General features: G+C 39.9%; 1 protein-coding gene across 3 annotated transcripts in view; it reads left to right on the forward strand.

Moving 5' to 3' along the window:
- The window catches only part of LOC111159967 (Ras association domain family member 8), a 129,222-nt gene extending 124,218 nt beyond the window's left edge, over positions 1–5,004 (forward strand). For all 3 annotated transcript variants that reach the window (XM_022522685.1, XM_022522687.1, XM_022522686.1), the window contains 2 exons: positions 1,510–1,654; positions 2,273–5,004. In XM_022522685.1, the coding sequence (XP_022378393.1) occupies positions 1,510–1,654; positions 2,273–2,394 (267 nt within the window). In that variant the 3' untranslated portion in view covers positions 2,395–5,004. The remainder of the gene's footprint in view (positions 1–1,509; positions 1,655–2,272) is intronic.
- Positions 5,005–17,097: the final 12,093 nt, after the last annotated feature.

Genomic DNA, 17,097 nt, shown 5'->3' on the forward strand with positions numbered 1-17,097 from the left:
CCATTAGATCCTGATCACTCAACTTCTATTTCTCAGATACCCATTCTTGAAAATATGGTGATGTTAGGGGAATTGCAAAGAGGATATTTAATATACTGCATATAAATAATATTTATATTTATATATACTTATATATATATAAATATACTAAATATTAATATTAAATAAATTTTAAAATATTAAATTTAAATTTCTGGGTTTGGTTACATTTGGCCACATCTCAAGTGCTCATTGGTAGTTGCTGTATTGGTCAGTGCTGCTTAGAGGCTTGCTCTTCAAAGCATGTAGTCAGGACACACTTGTTAAAAATTCAGAATCTCTGTTGTGAAAGTATCTCCAGATAGTACCAGTGCATGTGGAAGCTTGAGCAGAGCTACTTTAGAATGTGAACAGTTCTACAAGCAGAGAAAGCTGAGGTTTCAAGAACTTACATGATTTCTATTCTATGCCACTAACAATAGTCAAGAGGTAAAATTACCACCAAAATTTTGAAAATCAAGAATTTCTCATTCCGTAAAAGTAGAAGGTTATTAACCTCTGATTTTTCAGTATTATACTATTTGGATTCATTCTGACCCTTAAAAAGGATACAGTTGGAAGTTGTGTTGCCTTTGATATTATTTACAGGAAACACTAATTTATGATAGTCATTGCTAGTAATTCTCGTTGGGAAGTATCTCATAATCAAACTAACATATCTCCAGTGCCCCCTACACTCAAAGTAAGTGGAGAAAACAACCACTCACTTCTGGTATCTCTTCCTACCCCTACCAGTCTTCAGACACACTCAGCCTAGGTGAGGCCTTGCCACTTTTACCTCTAGTGCAGTAAAGGAGAAAAAGAACATCCATTCAAATCACGGAATGCCTCTCTGTGCTTTTTGAGCTTTCTAGCTGTCCAGACTTGATCTCCTTTCTTTAAGGATCTTCAGTTCTCATACCTGTCTTTGCCAAGGACTTAAGAACCCCACATCGAAAATCTTGTGGGAATCTTGCTTTCCTCGTGCTCTAATATGTATCTCAATGATGAATCCCATGAAAAGTTAAACAGTTTACCAAAAACAAAAACTTCTCTGAATCTCATGGACCAAATGACTATTAATTTTTGCAGTCATCTATGAAGTCATTAAGGAAATTTGTGAACACTTACAGCAAGATTGCCGTAAACATTGGGATGGACGAAAACTAGTATTTTACTGATTAAAGTTTACAGACATAGATTTATTTCATCAGGTGCATAGTGTATTCCTAACAGAGGAAAGCATCACCTTAAAGAGGACAGACTAAAGACCCTGTGTCCTTTATTTGCTTATTTTTTCGCCTGTGCCCCAAAGCAGAAATGACCTCTTTTTAGCCCACTGTGGCAACATTGACCGGTTTTGCTAACAGTGTTCTTGGGAAAGCACGATCACACATCCAGCCCCTAAAGCAGATGGACTATCACCGGGATGTCTTTAGAGGGCCAAGAGTGACTCTTCAAATAAAAAGACAAATTTTAACTTCCATCTAGGACAAAGAACAAGAACTGGAGCAGTTGACTAAAGAGCTACGGCAAGTCAACCTCCAGCAGTTTATCCAACAGACGGGGACAAAAGTTACTGTTTTGCCAGCGGAGCCCATTGAAGTAGAGGCCTCACACGCAGATATAGAAAGGGGTAAGGTGTTGAGAATTCTGCTCTCTTTACTTTATTCCCACTGGTTAGCTTTGAAGGAACTACTTGTATTCAGTTAAATGCTAGCCTACTGTTCAAAGCCTGGGCCACTTAAAAAAAAAAAAAAATGACGTACTTCGTGCTTCTGGGAAAAATCAATAATATCTAGGTTGTTGATTTACATAGGTGGGCATGTAATTCCCAGATCTTACATCATTTGTTTTAACTGCTTCTTTAAGAAACCTAAAGGTTTCTTTTAGGTTTTCCGGATGTATGATCCATTGTCTATTGAGTTTTATTAGCTTCTGTTCCTTATGCCCCTTCTTCCTCTCCTAAAAGTCTTTATTAATTTGTGCTGATATTTAAAAGATGTGTATCATCTGAACAACCAAGAAAGAGAGAATGCTCACCTTTTTTAAAAGGTGTTGAAATCACTGAAAACTATTTGTGTCAACAGAGAGGGTCAAGAAGAGTCTTCTCCTCTTATCCCAGGCCCCATGGGGAGCAAATTCTACAGTTTGCTCTTTGGCTCTTGAGGGCAGGAGAAGTTCTAGTTTTTTGCGTTGCTGACTACTTCAGGTTGCTGAGTACACCAAATGGTTTTCTTTGTTTTCTGTGTAGAGGCACCATTCCAGTCCGGGTCCCTGAAGCGGCCTGGTTCATCTCGGCAGCTCCCCAGTAATCTTCGTATTCTGCAGAATCCTATCTCATCTGGTTTCAATCCTGAAGGCATCTATGTATAACATTATCTGTCTTTAGGGGAGAGACCTAATAAAGGTACCAAGGACAGTAAGAATTCCTTCTTTGATTTGTGCCAATGCTGAACAGAGGATCTATTTCACAAGCCACCGTCTCTTTTTTCTGTCCTAAATTGCATACCACTCGGAGCCATACCCTGTGCACTGATGCTAAAGAACAAAGAAACTGTGTTTTCACACACATCGACAGTGTTGACGTGTTTGTCCAGCAGCTGTAATGCAAAGCCTTCATTTTTATTTGTAGCATTTTGAGAGCGTTAGGAAAGTATTCTGCTGTGTGTATACGTAAATAAAACCATGACTTAAGAGCGAAGAGAAATATGTGACTGACTTAGTTTAATTTATTCCATATAATCGATTAGTGGGTGAATGTTGTTGTTTTCATATTTTTTGTTACTACTTATCCTGTGACTGAATTACATTCTGAATTGTGTGACTATGACTGTGTGCATGCATGCCACCAGTGTCCATCCGTACCTGCTGGCCTACAGCTCTGCGAGTGCCATAGGGAGCTCCAGCGTCTGCCCTAACTCCAGAGGAACCCACTTGTGTTTAGCTTGTGTACCTCTCCTAGCCATTGCCTCATTAGACAAAAAATCCAGGTTTTAGTTTTCATCTGGACTCAGATCTTTTCTTTACAGTATTTCCAGCATATGAATGACCACATACCCAGAAGAGCAATATTTTCACGAGGTAAATTGTAGGTTTAAAAGATTTGCGGTACTTCAGACACTTTAAACAAAAGTGTAGTTGTTAGATAATCTGTCCAAACAGGCATGGGGTTTCCTAATAAATTATGTGTTCTGTTTCTGCCCTACCTTAATCGTTTTAATCTCATGGATCCTCAGAGTCACCATAATACATAAGAGATACCTGGTTGATCTGCTTCAGAAAGGTTACTTTAAGTGATATATTTTTAAAATAACCCATTTCGGTATGTATAGTCTGTTGGTGTAAGCACCCATGGGTAAGTCACCACTTACACATAATTTCCTCTGTACTTTATGGATTGTTGCTATTTCTCCAATCACTTAGATAGAAAGTACATTGGAGTTAGGTATTTTTTACAAAGGAAATAAAGATAAATTCTTTTTTTTTTTTTTTCGTTTTTGAGCTTGGCTTTTACAGGATATGAGTCTCCCAATTGTACCTCAATTTTCTTATTTATTTATAAAACCAAAAATGAGTCGACACCTCTCCCATGAGTAGGGACTTAACTAAGATTCACAAGTAGTATCTGGATGGATGTGGTCAGATACCATTTTGCCATTTTTACATTCCCTCTGATCAAAATTTGGTACAACATAAGTAAGACATTAACCTGAAATTTAAAGTAGTTTTTAATTCTGAGGAAACTATATTCTCTGTATTACTTACATGCAACAAAGTAAAAGTGGATTAGTATATTAATGCCATGGTAACAATAAAAAGATGTAAGTTATATCTTATGCATGAGGGCAACTTTGGATGTTTTAACACATTTGACTTATTTAAGTGAATGCTGAGAATGCTGCATTTAGGTTTCCAATGAAAAATTTTAAGAATGGCTATGAAAATATATAGAAGCTTCTAGAAAACTGAAGGTAATAATGCAGAGTTGCCTTTTCTAGTCCAGCTAAATGGCAGACCTCAACTAAAGGTAGTATTTTCTTTGGGTTCTTGGAGTTATCGAATTGACCTTGCCATGATACTATTTTGCAAATAACTTGAGGAATAATTTATTCTTACCTACATAACCACAACTTATACAGATTTGTTCTCAATTTATAATAGTTATTTCATATCTATATATATTTAAAAATTAGAATTAAAAATAATCAAGATACTTTGTAGATTTTGTGATGGTAATGATTTATGTATGCCCAATATATGCCTTATTTTTAAAGGGTTCCATCCTATACCAAGAGTCATTTTGTTATTGTTGTTCAGAGAAATTAAGATCTTATTCACAAAGAAAAACATTTTTATAAATCGATCACATTCTATTTAAATCAAAATGTTAAACTGAAGATATATTAAACATTGCAGTTTTTAATTGCAAAGATGCCTTGGTATGCCATCAAAAACACAAAGTCAATGTCCAACTTAATTGTTGTAAATTATTATCAACATTAATCTAATAACTTTAAGACTGGCAGCATTGTGACAACTTCCTCTGAATTTCCAAATGCCAAATAATCTTTATGGACCTAATTACAGATAGAAATACTGTTTCCTAGAGGCGAAGAACATACAAATGTGAATTTGATAAATATATTGAGCAGCTATACTTTTTAATCAGTTACATTACTTCTGAAAGAACATCTCTAAGAAATATTTTCTAAGTCTTTTTAAAATAGAAGAAAGAAAACTCATTTCCCTCAGAACATCTTAAAAATAATATAGTCTATTATTGTGAACACAGAAGAGTTAGATTAAGTGCCACATCTTTTGGATACATTTCAGGGCCGGGGGGGACAGGGCAAGAACAGTAGGCAATGATATATAAAAATACCAAATATAAAATTTTGCATCTGGGGGAATATTCAGGTTCTAAATACTAAACTAGATTAAAGGGTTTTTTAACTGTTGTTGTTGTTGTTATTATTATTATTATTCTGCAAGTTGTTTCATTATAATTTCCTATTAACTACATTAGAAGAGGATTTTTTTTTTCTTACCAAGGAATGATTTGAAATAGCATTGTGTCTAGCATCCTCAGAGAATGATCCATAGTGGGTTTCCTCAGTTTTTTTTTCTCTGAGCTTTTTTTTTTTTTTTTTTTATGAGCTGTTTTGATTTATTAGCATGATTTTTGTCCTGATGCACAGGGAATTTATATGTGGGACTTCGGTTGGTATTAATAGGAATTACCCATTTAAGTCCCTCAGTCATTCCTGAAGTAATCATCAATGCCCATAGTTCAAATTAATCACAAACTTGAGCTAAAACAGCAAAAATACAGAATTTATGGTGTGAAATGTGATTATTAATAGTGTTTAAGAAAAACAAAGAACTTGCTTCCAGAGCATAAATAAATTTTGCATCTGCATTAAAAGGACATTTTCTTTGTGAATAAGAGAAAAATGATCTTTCGAGTAAAGAAACTACATTTAAAGCCATTTCTGTGAACATCTCTCCAAGTTAGAACTATAATAATGGATTGAGGAAATGATATGGAAAAGGCAAAAACTCTTGATTTCAGGTGTGCAAAGGATGTGGGCAGATGGGCATTTCCCTGTGTGCATTGCCTTTGAAAAATTGGGCCTTAATTTATATGTAGATAACAATGCTGTGTTCCCATCCCTCTTCTACCTAAAGTTGTCTTTATTAATCTCTATTGTATTAAAATTTAGCTCATAAGTATTACTTTTATATTATGTCCATTTTTTTGCATGTTTATACTATTTGCTACAGTATTTTTAGTTTTGGGTGAAGGCCATCAGCTGTGTGGAGGAGACAAAACAATCACTATTTATTCAGTATTGCTGCTTTACATTTCCAGAATAAGCTTTCGATGCCCAGACACTTGACTGCTTGAAAGCTGCAGGAGCTCTATTCCAATGCATTTTATATATTTTTAGAAACCAAATAAATGCAGATAACTATTTAGTATACTAATTATATTAAACCAGCAGAAATATAAAGGCAATAAAGTATATACATATATATATGGGGGGAGGGAAAGATTAAAAAATAGGTTTACAGCCAGACATGGTGATAGCCCTAAATATATTTCCAATCTTTCTTTATTGATCCAACAAGGATTTGAGTTGCTGCAGCTTTAAACAGAAAATTGCCATGTTCACTACTGTGGACACATAAATATGCTTTTAGTACTGCTTTGCTTATGTACCAATAAAATATCTGTAATGTATTATATGTAATTATTCTTTTTTCGACTTTCATTTCAAAATGTATATTTTCTGATTATTATCATGAGCTGTAAAACAAAGGATCGATATCTGATATTCTCCCAAGTAATAAATTTTCAGGATTCATTGGGACTTTGTAGTTGCTGGTTTGTGTTTTATGTGTTTAATATTTTAAAAATCTATTTATTTTCTTTAAAAGATGCCAAAGAGAAAAGGTCTGCATATCAGTGATATAAAATTACATTTCTTTAAAAGTAATATTAATTATTATAACTTAAGAATTATCTATTGCTAAGAAAAAAAGGTAGCTGTTTTGGGGCACCTGGTTGGCTTAGTCAGTTAAGCGTCTGACTTGATTTACTCTCAGGTCATGATCTCAGTCAGGGTCATGAGATGGAGCCCCGCCACAGGCTCTGTGCTGGGTGTGGGCTTGCTTAAGATTCTCTCTCTCCCACTCTCTTCTCCTTCTCCTTCTCCCCACCACACACACGTGCTCTCTCTCACTTTCTCTCTCAAATATTTTTTTAAAAAGAAGCTGTTTTATCCAAGTGAAACGGAATCAAGAAATTAATGCCTCCCTTTTATTTCAAAAGCAGAGGGAAACATTGTGTCCTAATGAACCTCTATATTCTCAGGTTTCTTTAAAACCACAAGTGAGGGGGAACAATTCAGGTCCTACTAAGTGCCAGGTACAATGGGAGATAGACTCACCTATCTAGGGAACTTCTTCCCAAGCATACAACTTAGTAAATAGCTTACAGAGCCCTTGAATATAGACCTTCCAGATACGAAATACTTACCGATATTCCGTGATAAACGGCATAAGCTTTACAGTGCCTAGTTTCTGTTTTTAATGTGGAAGTAATGTGAAAGTACATAAATTATCATTTTCATATTTTGTGCAAGTTAGATCTTGATCAGGAAATCATACATATGAATAACAGTGTTATAAAAACAATGATAAATTATTAACAAAATTAGGCAAAATATAAGTTATTCTTTGTCTGAGTTTGGGGGGACTTTTAAAATTTTAATTATCCTGTCCTCCTCTAAAGCATTTTTTTACTTAATGGCAGAGCAAGAAATAAACTTCTGCTCACTTGACTCTTCACCTGCCACCCACGTCACATATTTGTGCTGTGTCTTAGGAAGGGCCTCCCTAAGGCCTTTAAGAAGGGCCAGCAGAGTCCTATAAAACAGGCACAAACTTGCAGGACACGTTCACTGCTTTCTGTAGACATTCAGTGAGCCTTTACTGTTGGCCAGACATTGTGCTGAAATTAACATGATTTGCATTGCAGCTCAGGAAGATTATGGTCTGATGATCACCCTTAAAGGAACAGGATAGAGGGCCATGGAAACACACCAGAAGGGCTTCACCCCAATCCAGAGTGTTGGCAAACTCTGGAGAAGGGAATGTAAACTGGGGAGGGATATCTGGCACAGACTAGAAGATGGTAAGTTGTGAAGCCTGTGGGCCTGTGACCAGACAGTGAAAAGGTCAGGAAGGCTCAAAGAGAAGGTAGGCATTGTGGAGGGCTCTTGTTACTATGCTAAGTAAGGAGTTTATCCATAGGGCTACAGAGGAGTTTCCATGCCACAAGCATGGAAATGAAATGATCAGACTAGCATCTTGAGGTCTTTCTTGCTGCCATTGTGAACTGACTGGAGAAGGGTCAAGAAAGACCACCAAAGAGGTCTGCAGGAATCCAGGCCAGAGATAATAGTAACTGGAACTAAGAAAGTAAGTAGCTGGCATTTATTCAGTAACGAATGTTTATTGAGCACCTACCTTGTACCAGAAGAAGAGAACCAAACCAGGGTATAGACATCCTAAGTAAACAGCAAAGAATATCATGTTTAAAAGGTGGAGACAGAATAAAAGAATCCAAGAATCTCCAGGTGTTTGACAGCTATCCACAGCCCCAAATGGCTGATAGTAACGGTGCTGTTTCTTAAGGATGAGTAGTCACAGATACTCTGTTCTGTGTGCTGAGGGCAAAAGATTGGGAGAGGAGGAAGGGAAGAAAGAACAAAGACCTAAAGAATACATATTTGGGAGTAGGCCTTCTCATGGGCCTCCCCCTTGTATAGAGTCCCTGCAGTCTTTTCTGCAAGGAAGGCGTGGATTTGGGCAAAAGCTCTCTGCAGCGCCAGATTTAACCATCAGTCTCTTCATCTGGAATGTCAGAATCCTGTTTTCCCAGCATTGTATTTGGCTTTTTGTTCTCTATAGGCCACTTAATTCATCTGCCATGAGGATGTGTCCAAGATGTTAGAACCAGAATGAAAGGCAGTGGAGAGGGTGGACAATACAAAGTCATCTCTGTGCCAAGCCCATATTTACAAGTTTTCTGCAACTGCTAGCAGCGTGAAAATCAAATGAATGATCAGAATACTGAAGTGTAAAATCATAGGGACACCTGGGTGGCTCAGTTGGTTAAGCGTCTGATTGATTTCGGCTCAGGTCATGATCTCATGGTTGTGAGAAGGAGCCCACAGCAGATGCTCTGCACTGGGCGTGGAACCTGCTTAACATTCTCTCTCTCCTTTTCCCTGTGCCCCTCCCTGCCATGCGTGCACACAGGCACACACACTCTTTCTCTCTCTCAAAAAAAAAAAAAAAAAAAAAAAATCATAGACACTTTAAACAAAGAACACAGTGAGCTAAAATGCCATGTGCCAACAGATAGCATAGAAACGGAGGCTGGAAAGAGCAGAAAGAACGTTCACCAGGAGCCTCCCACTCAGTCCAGAGTGACAGTCGTGGCTGTCACTAAGCTATGAGCTACTTCCATAACTTCCCTACCAAACCCAGCCTGCATCAGAACCTTCAAGAACTTACCATCCTAGGTCACCCCGATAGGCTAAAAAGAGAACCCTTTTATTAGGCCAAAATAGATTTCCAACTATCCTTAAGACCCCACAGAAGAAGAGTTTCTCACCCATATGACAGGTCAGATATTGAAGGCATCTATTACGTCTCCTACGGTTCTCTTTCCCAACTCCCAGTTCTTTCAAATAGTATAATTTCCAGTCTCCTCTCTCTCGAACGTGCTGCGGACACTCTTGAATGTGGCAGCCCGAACTATTTACAAAATTCTGTTGGTGATTTGACCAGGTCAACATGGAGGAATTTGACTCATCTTTATGCAGTCAAACCAAACGGGGTGATTTATTTTACTGGTTAGTTTTTGTGAACCTCAGCTCACTATTAAATCATTGAACTGATTAAGAATTCACTAAAATCCTATCTTTTTCACACTTTCTGCTGTCAATGAAATCTTTCCTAACTTGTATGTGTGTGGTTGAGTTTTAGGGTGCATGAGCAGAATTTTAATTTATCAAAATTCCTGTCATCTCTAAACACTTGGAAGTTAATAAATTCCAAAAGGAAGACGTGAGACTTAATGTCAGATCAATAACGACGCTACTCTGGTGGAGGACAAAGTGCTACAGGAACATATGGGAGGTGAGTGGGAAAATCAGGAAAAAGAACCACTGAAGAGGTTTAGGCTCCTGAGTGAACTCTTGAAGAGTAAATAGGCTTTCACTCATCGTATTTATTGCATGCCTACTGTGTGGTAGACACTAGACATTCAGCAGTGAACAGAAAAGACCCCATCCCTGCTCACTTGGAGCTTATATTCTAGAGGGAAAGACAGAGGAATAGAGAAGTAAAGTGTGTAGTATTTTTGATTGTGGTAAGAGCTAAAGAGAAAAATAATAAAGCAGGAGAGAGCAATAGGAAGTATCAGAAGTTGGAGAAAAATTGCAATTTTATATAAGTTGCCTGAGGCCTCCCTTAAAAGGTGATATTGGAGTAAAGACCTAAAGGTAGTCCCAGCACCTGCAGAAATAAAGACAAGGTATCTGGACCACATAGCCCAAGTTGGGCGTCATGAGAAAGGAACGGATGGGCTTGCCCAAGAAGCCTGTGGCGTCTAGCTTTCTGTTTCCCAGCAACAGACTTGGAATGTGTCAGCCTTTTTCTGGCTGTAGACCAGTAAATATTTCTTCCAATTACTCATTCAATCAATCCTCTCAAGTCTAAGTAAGAGAACAGAGAGATATTTTAAAGATATTAAAAAATAATGGGGCACCTGGGTGGTTCAGTCATTAAGCATCCGCCTTCTGCTCGGGTCATGATTCCAGGGTCCTGGGATCGAGCCCTGCATGGGGCTCCCTGCTCAGTGGGAAGCCTGCTTCCTCCTCTCCCACTCCCCTGCTTGTGCTGTCTCTCTCTCTCTTTGTCAAATAAATAAATAAACAAAATCTTTTTTTTTAAATATATATTAAAAAATATTTAGGGACACCTGAGTGGCTCAGTCGGTTAAATGTCCAGCTCTTGATCTCAGCTCAGGTCTTGATCTCAGGGTCATGAGTTCAAGCCCCGCATTACACTCCATGCCCAGCATGGGAAAAAAAAAAAATGTTTAAAATCTGAATTTAATTACTCTTAATCCTTTCCAAATTTAAATCCATAGGTAAAATGTCCTTCTATGAATAGACTTTACAATTGATATACTCTCTTTTCTGAAATAGCGGTTAAAGGAATACTTTTATATATAAAGATGCTTTATTTTACTAGACATCCCATTAAATCTCAAATTTAATGCAGCTTTCTAACCTAAAAATGTGTTTTTCAGTTCAAGATATTAAACAAAAACCAGCCATTTTTGAGTTCTCTATCATATGTCAATAAGTATAATAATCTATGTTTATGAAAAGGATCTGTAAATTGAGGTCCAGGGACAAATCCTAGGAAAGGTTTAGGAGGCACATCGTATAGAGACTCCTAATATAGACATTTGGGGAGTTGTAGACAAGTAGAATGTGCACTGAGTAGAAGGTAAGGTGAGGAGGGAGTGATAGGAGAAGGGGCCATACTGTGAAGAACTTTGAATTTCATCAGGTACGTAGTGGAGAGCCAAATGAATTCAAAGGAGCCTTAGATCAAACTTGATTTTTAGAAAGCTCACTGTGACAATGTTGCAGTGATTGTGCTGCTGTGGGAAGAGATGGGTACTGAGGACCCATCTGTAGGACCCACCCTACTGCAAGGCAGCTGTGATAGATCTGCATCAATGTTAACATCTATGAACACCGTCCTCATCTTCCATCCCCTCCAAATTCTCCTTTAATAAGGAGCAATGACAACTCTTCGCCTTGTGTCATCATTTTGCCCTGAACATATGTCTAGCATAGCCCATGAAAAACCCCAGGTGGACCTAAATGGATAATTCCTAGACTCTGCCATACAAGAACAGATATGGAGAGATTACTGAAATAATGGCACAGCAGTTTGCAACGATGTGGAGGAGCTAGAGGGTATTATGCTGAGTGAATAGGTCTGTCAGAGAAAGACAAATACCACATGATTTCACTCATGTGGAATTTAGAAAACAAAGCAGAAGAACATAGGGGAAAGGAAAGGAAAATAAAATGAAAACAGAGAAAGGAGCAAACCATAAGAGACTCTCAACTCTAAGAAACAAACTGAGGGGGCGCCTGGGTGGCTCAGTGGGTTGGGCCTCTGCCTTCAGCCCAGGTCATGATCTTAGGGTCCTGGGATCGAGTCCCGCATTGGGCTCTCTGCTCAGCAGGGAGCCTGCTTCTCCCCCATCTCTCTCTGCCTACTTGTGATCTCTCTCTGTCAAATAAATAAATAAAATCTTAAAAAAAAAAAAAAAAGAAACAAACTGAGGGCTGCTGGAGGGGAGGGGAGGGGAGAGGTGGGGTAACTGGGTGATGGGTATTAAGGAGGGCACATGATAGAATGAACATTGGGTGTTATATGCAACTGATGAATCACTAAGTTCTACCATACTAATTTAAAAAAAAAAAAAGTGGCACAGAAAAAATTCCAAAGCCTGTCATCTGGCTTAAGGTCCAGTCAGGTTGATACATAAAAATCAACCATCACAGGGCGCCTGGGTGGCTCAGTGGGTTAAAGCCTCTGCCCTCGGCTCAGGTCATGATCCCAGGGATCGAGCCCTGCATCGGGCTCTCTGCTCAGCGGGGAGCCTGCTTCCCCCCTCTCTCTCTGCCTGCCTCTCTGCCTACTTGTGATCTCTGTCAAATAAATAAATAAAATCTTTTAAAAAAATCAACCATCACAGATGTATGTATATATATATGAGTGTATATGTGTATCTATCTATCTATCTATCTACATATAGGTATATGTATGTATATAAATATGTGCCTTGTTACATGTTCAGTATTCTAATATATACAATATCAGCCAAATGAAAACCTTTCTTACTGAATACCACTGTATACAAACTCTCCAGTATGAGACTCAAGTAAACTCCTGGAATTGCTATCTGACCACATCCCTCTTGCCAAGAACTCTGACACCAAATAAACTTATGAGCTTCAGAGAAAACAGAGGATCAACTCTTTATGGGGTCGTCTCTGAACAAACACTCATGGACGGCTTCCCTCTTCGATGTGCTAAATGGAACTTTAAATGGAGCCACCAAATGGAAGCCCAGGTAACTTCTTGAAAATCTGTTTTATAGGAACCAGTTCCTGTCTAACCATAAGCAGCCCGCTGCCTTGACAGTTCCTTTTATGATACAAGCAAATGTGAGAGAATGCTTCCAAACCAGATTTTTGCTTTTTTCCATTTGCAATGGCCTCAAAGTGATAGCCTCAATTTTGCCAAATCAACAAACATTCAGCATGTTTTGGGGGTGCATTTAGGGCACTGGGGAGCTGGTGGACATTAAGCTGAAATTCTACCTCTTCATGATATCTTTCTGCAAGTGGGATCTGCCAGGAAGGAGCTACTTAGAGGACAGTGAGAAAACTGTTGCCCATGTCCTGCCAAGAAGCCGGTAGGATCCATAATGAGACATCCAAGAAGTATTTGAATATGCAGTTCTGAACCTTGAGAAGGAAACAAAGCCAAAGATGAACAGAGAGAAACTGTCTTCACTCTGGCAATGGTTTACAATGCAGGAGAAAGCCCCCTTAAGTACATATGGATGTATTTTTACATGACGAGGAGACAAGTGTTCTCAGAAGGAATGACATCTGGTACTCAGCACGGTCAGACGTGCAGCAGGCTCAGTGTCCCCAGGGGCCAGTTAACAAGTGTACAGTCTCTGCCTCCACTCTGGGCTTAGGGAGTTGGAATTGGGGCTTCGGCGAGATGCCGCAGTTTTCACAGGCACATTCAACTGGAGAAGTGCTGGAGTCCTCCAAGAGGACTGCAGGTGTGAGGCCAATAGCCAGGAGACCAGAGAGGGAAGGAGGCCACGAGAAATTAGAAGCCGAAGATGTCAGAAGGGCCCTTGTCAACAAGCAGGTGGATGGAACGCTCCTCTAAACAGAATCCTACTTAGGTAAGGGGCAATAAGAGAATGAAAGTGACACATGTCTTTTAGTTTTTAGTGTTTTTTTTTTAATTTTTATTTATTTATTTGACAGACAGCACAAGCAGGCATAGAGGCAGGCAGAGAGAGAGAGGAGGAAGCAGGATCCCTGCTGAGCAGAGAGCCCGATGTGGGGCTCGATCTCAGGACTCTGGGATCATGACCTGAGCTGAGGGCAGAGGCTTTAACCCACTGAGCCACCCAAGTGCCCCAGTTTTTAGTGTTTTTGTTTTTGTTTTTAGGAACTCCGGATTTTCTAGAGAATATTAATAGCATCACCCTTCTCTGCTCCTCTGAACTCCATGCTCCGAAAGGAGAAACAGCCATTAAGTATCCACACATCTGGGCTCTTCTTAGCTCTTAGGATGGCAAATTGCTTTTTGTATTTGGATGATTTCAGCTAAGTGAAGAGAATTTTGAGGTGGGAGTCAGTCGCCCCACAAACAATCTTTATGGTTTAACAATAATAGTACAGCCAACCGAGTAGGCGGGCTTGGACCTGAGGAGCGAGGGCTGAATAGGGGAGTAACCCAACAGCTGCAGATGAGATTTCCTGAGACTGAACATCATCTCTGTCTCATAATAGCCATATGACATTGGTCAAGGCATATGACTCTGGGCCTCATTGTAAAATGAAGAGCTAAGAAGAGATGATTTCTAACTCTCTTCAGCTCTAGCCCCCACAATCAATGACATGTAACAAAGAATAAATGTAGAAAAGTCTGAAAGTCACAAAAATTAATAACATGAGGGGGACCTGGGTGGCTCAGTTGGTTAAGCAGCTGCCTTCGGCTCAGGTCATGATCCTAGGGTTCTGGGATCGAGCCCCTCGTCAGGCTCCCTCTCAGTAAGGAGTCTGCTTCTCCCTCTGCCTCTGCTTGCTACTCCCCTGCTTGTGCTCTCTTTCTCTGTCAAATACATAAATAAAATAAAATATTTTTTAAAAGGAACATGAATCACGAATACAGCAGCAACTAAACTCGTCAAGTCAATTTAATCTTTTTGAAGTTTGTTACTGAAAATTGTCCACCATATGGACCTCCAGGGAAGACAGAATTATTAAGTAATTAGACTGAAAAGAGTCTGCTCCCACACCCTCACCACAGACTGTCCTCCTTGTATGTCAGGCTGCCTGTTGCTCTTAAAGATTGATTCTGCATGAAGAGTCTCTTGTGTTACGGGTCCTCACACCTGCCCTACTGGGTTTAGCTAAACACTTGACCTAACATTTCCCCTTTCCTCCCCCTACCCCACTCCTTAGGCTCACCTATTATATACTAATAACATCCTTTATTTACTTTTTTAAAAAGATTTTATTTATTTAAGAGAGTGGGTACGGGTTGGGGGAGGACCAGAAGGAGAGAGAGAGAAGAAGAGTCCATGCTGAGTTCAGAGCCTGACATGGGCTCGATCCCAGGACCCCAAGATCCTGACCTAATCCAAAAGCCAGAGTCAGATGCTTAACCAACCGAGCCACTCAGGTACTCCAGCATCTTTTGTTTTCTATCACAGCAGTGATCATAACTAGAGAGTGGTTTGTCTGATTATTTAATGTCATCTTTACTACACTGTAAGCCCCACAGGACAGGACAGGGACCCTGTCTGTTTTGTCCCCCCTCCCCCATTTCCAGCACCTGCTACAGGTCCTGGCACATGACAGGCATTCAATAAGTATTAACTGAATGAAAAGGTGAATGAATGAATTTCATCTTGCGTATGAGAAGACTGGGTCTCATTGGCCAAGTCAAATCACTAAAAAGAGCAATAACACAAACATAGATCTGTTCTCCCTGGCTCCACAGCAACCCTGTCCTCCACTCAGGAGGGTGTCCTCATCCCTCTCCTGGAATTTGGTCTCCGGGCAGAGGCACAGGTGCAGGAGGAAGTGATTCGGGAGAAGCAGGTACACAGCTGAGGGTATGTTGCCGTCCACCTGCTCCCCCATCACTTGCCCTTTCTCAGAGCACTTGCCAGTGCGCTCAGGAGACACTTTATGAACATAAACTCAGCACCCACCTGAAGAAAGTCTGCCCGCTTGCTGAAAGACTCAGCATACACCCCCGCCCTCACTCGGGGGAGCCTAATGAGATATCCAGAGCCATGACCTCTCACCTCTCATTCACCTTCATCTACATCACGGAGTCCAAGTTGGAAAAACATGGTATTATATTTCTCCAGTACACTTGATTTGGGATCACTTCTCATTCCTAACGCAGCAGTTTTCTCTCTGGCCCAGATACCTGGGTGACATAAGCTGAGGTCAGCCCTCCAACCACCATGCCAAGCTGTAGGTCCATTTCCAGAGCCCAGGTGTCCTTTGCTCCATTCCTCTCTCTTGCCCAGAGCTACACTCCGCAACATGTCCACTCCATCTGCTGGATCTGCCTACCACCCCTTCTCTCTTCCAGGCCCACAGCTCCCTCTCCCTGAATTATTTCCTCAAACTCCATGAGGCGATAATACTTCTAGTTTAAGATAAGCAGAAGAAACACATTCTGGCTACAGAGAAAATTAGCTTAACTGCCTTTCTTCACCTTAGAATGCCATCAAAGCAAATTCTTCAAAATCTGAATGGGACAAAGTACTTTCTAATGAGTCTTTTGCTTGTTTGTTCTGTTTATCACAACTCAGAGAAAATACATTCTCAGTAGCCTTTCCTCAGCCTCGTTTGACAGTTGTTTGATGAAGAAAGACAGGTAACAAACTTTCCCCAAACCAGCCTGCAGGGCAGAGGATGTGTGTGGAATCAAAGTTTGCCCACCTGGGGCGCTCAGCCTGAAGCCTCACCACCAGCATTCTTGGGTTTTCTCTCAGAGCCTGACGGAGAAGGGGCTCCTCTTCAGGGCGACGCACTGCACCACAGCAGCGCCTTCTTCCTGCCTGGTCCTCCGGTGCCCTCTGCAGGAGGACTCAGCTTTGGCTCTGTTGTCTCTAGAGTGCCTTCTAAAGTCCTTACAAAGCCGGAGTTTGATTTGGGGACGCTGTGCCTATTACCTGTAATTACCCCCACAAATTCCCATCTGTTTAAAGTTGGAGGCTTGTTTTCATACAACTGAATTTCACTAAAAAAAAAAAAATTCTACCTACATTGAGAAACTCTGGTGGTTGGGGGAGTTTCAAACTGGGGGAGCGGGGGGTGAGTTCTGATACAGACATTAACGTTCTGATTTTAATTTACTTCAAAATTGGCATATAAAACCAATTACCTTTTGAGTTTTCCTTTGTTCTGGGTCTTTACCCTATATTTTTTAGTCTGTATTTTGAGTGATACTTCATAATGCAGTAATAATAACGTTTGGAGCAGGCTGAGCTGAAGAGCAGAGAGTTTGTAGGTAGAAAAGAACGAGGTTCTAGGCCTAATTTACTATTATTTTACTGTGTGGCCTTGAAAAGCCAATTCATTCCTCTGGGTTTTAGCGTTCTCTTTTGTAAAATTAAATGACTGAGCA

This window comes from Enhydra lutris, unplaced genomic scaffold (genome assembly GCF_002288905.1).
Source record: "Enhydra lutris kenyoni isolate GAN:26980312 unplaced genomic scaffold, ASM228890v2 scaffoldscaffold72, whole genome shotgun sequence".
Classification (NCBI taxonomy): Eukaryota; Metazoa; Chordata; class Mammalia; order Carnivora; family Mustelidae; genus Enhydra; species Enhydra lutris.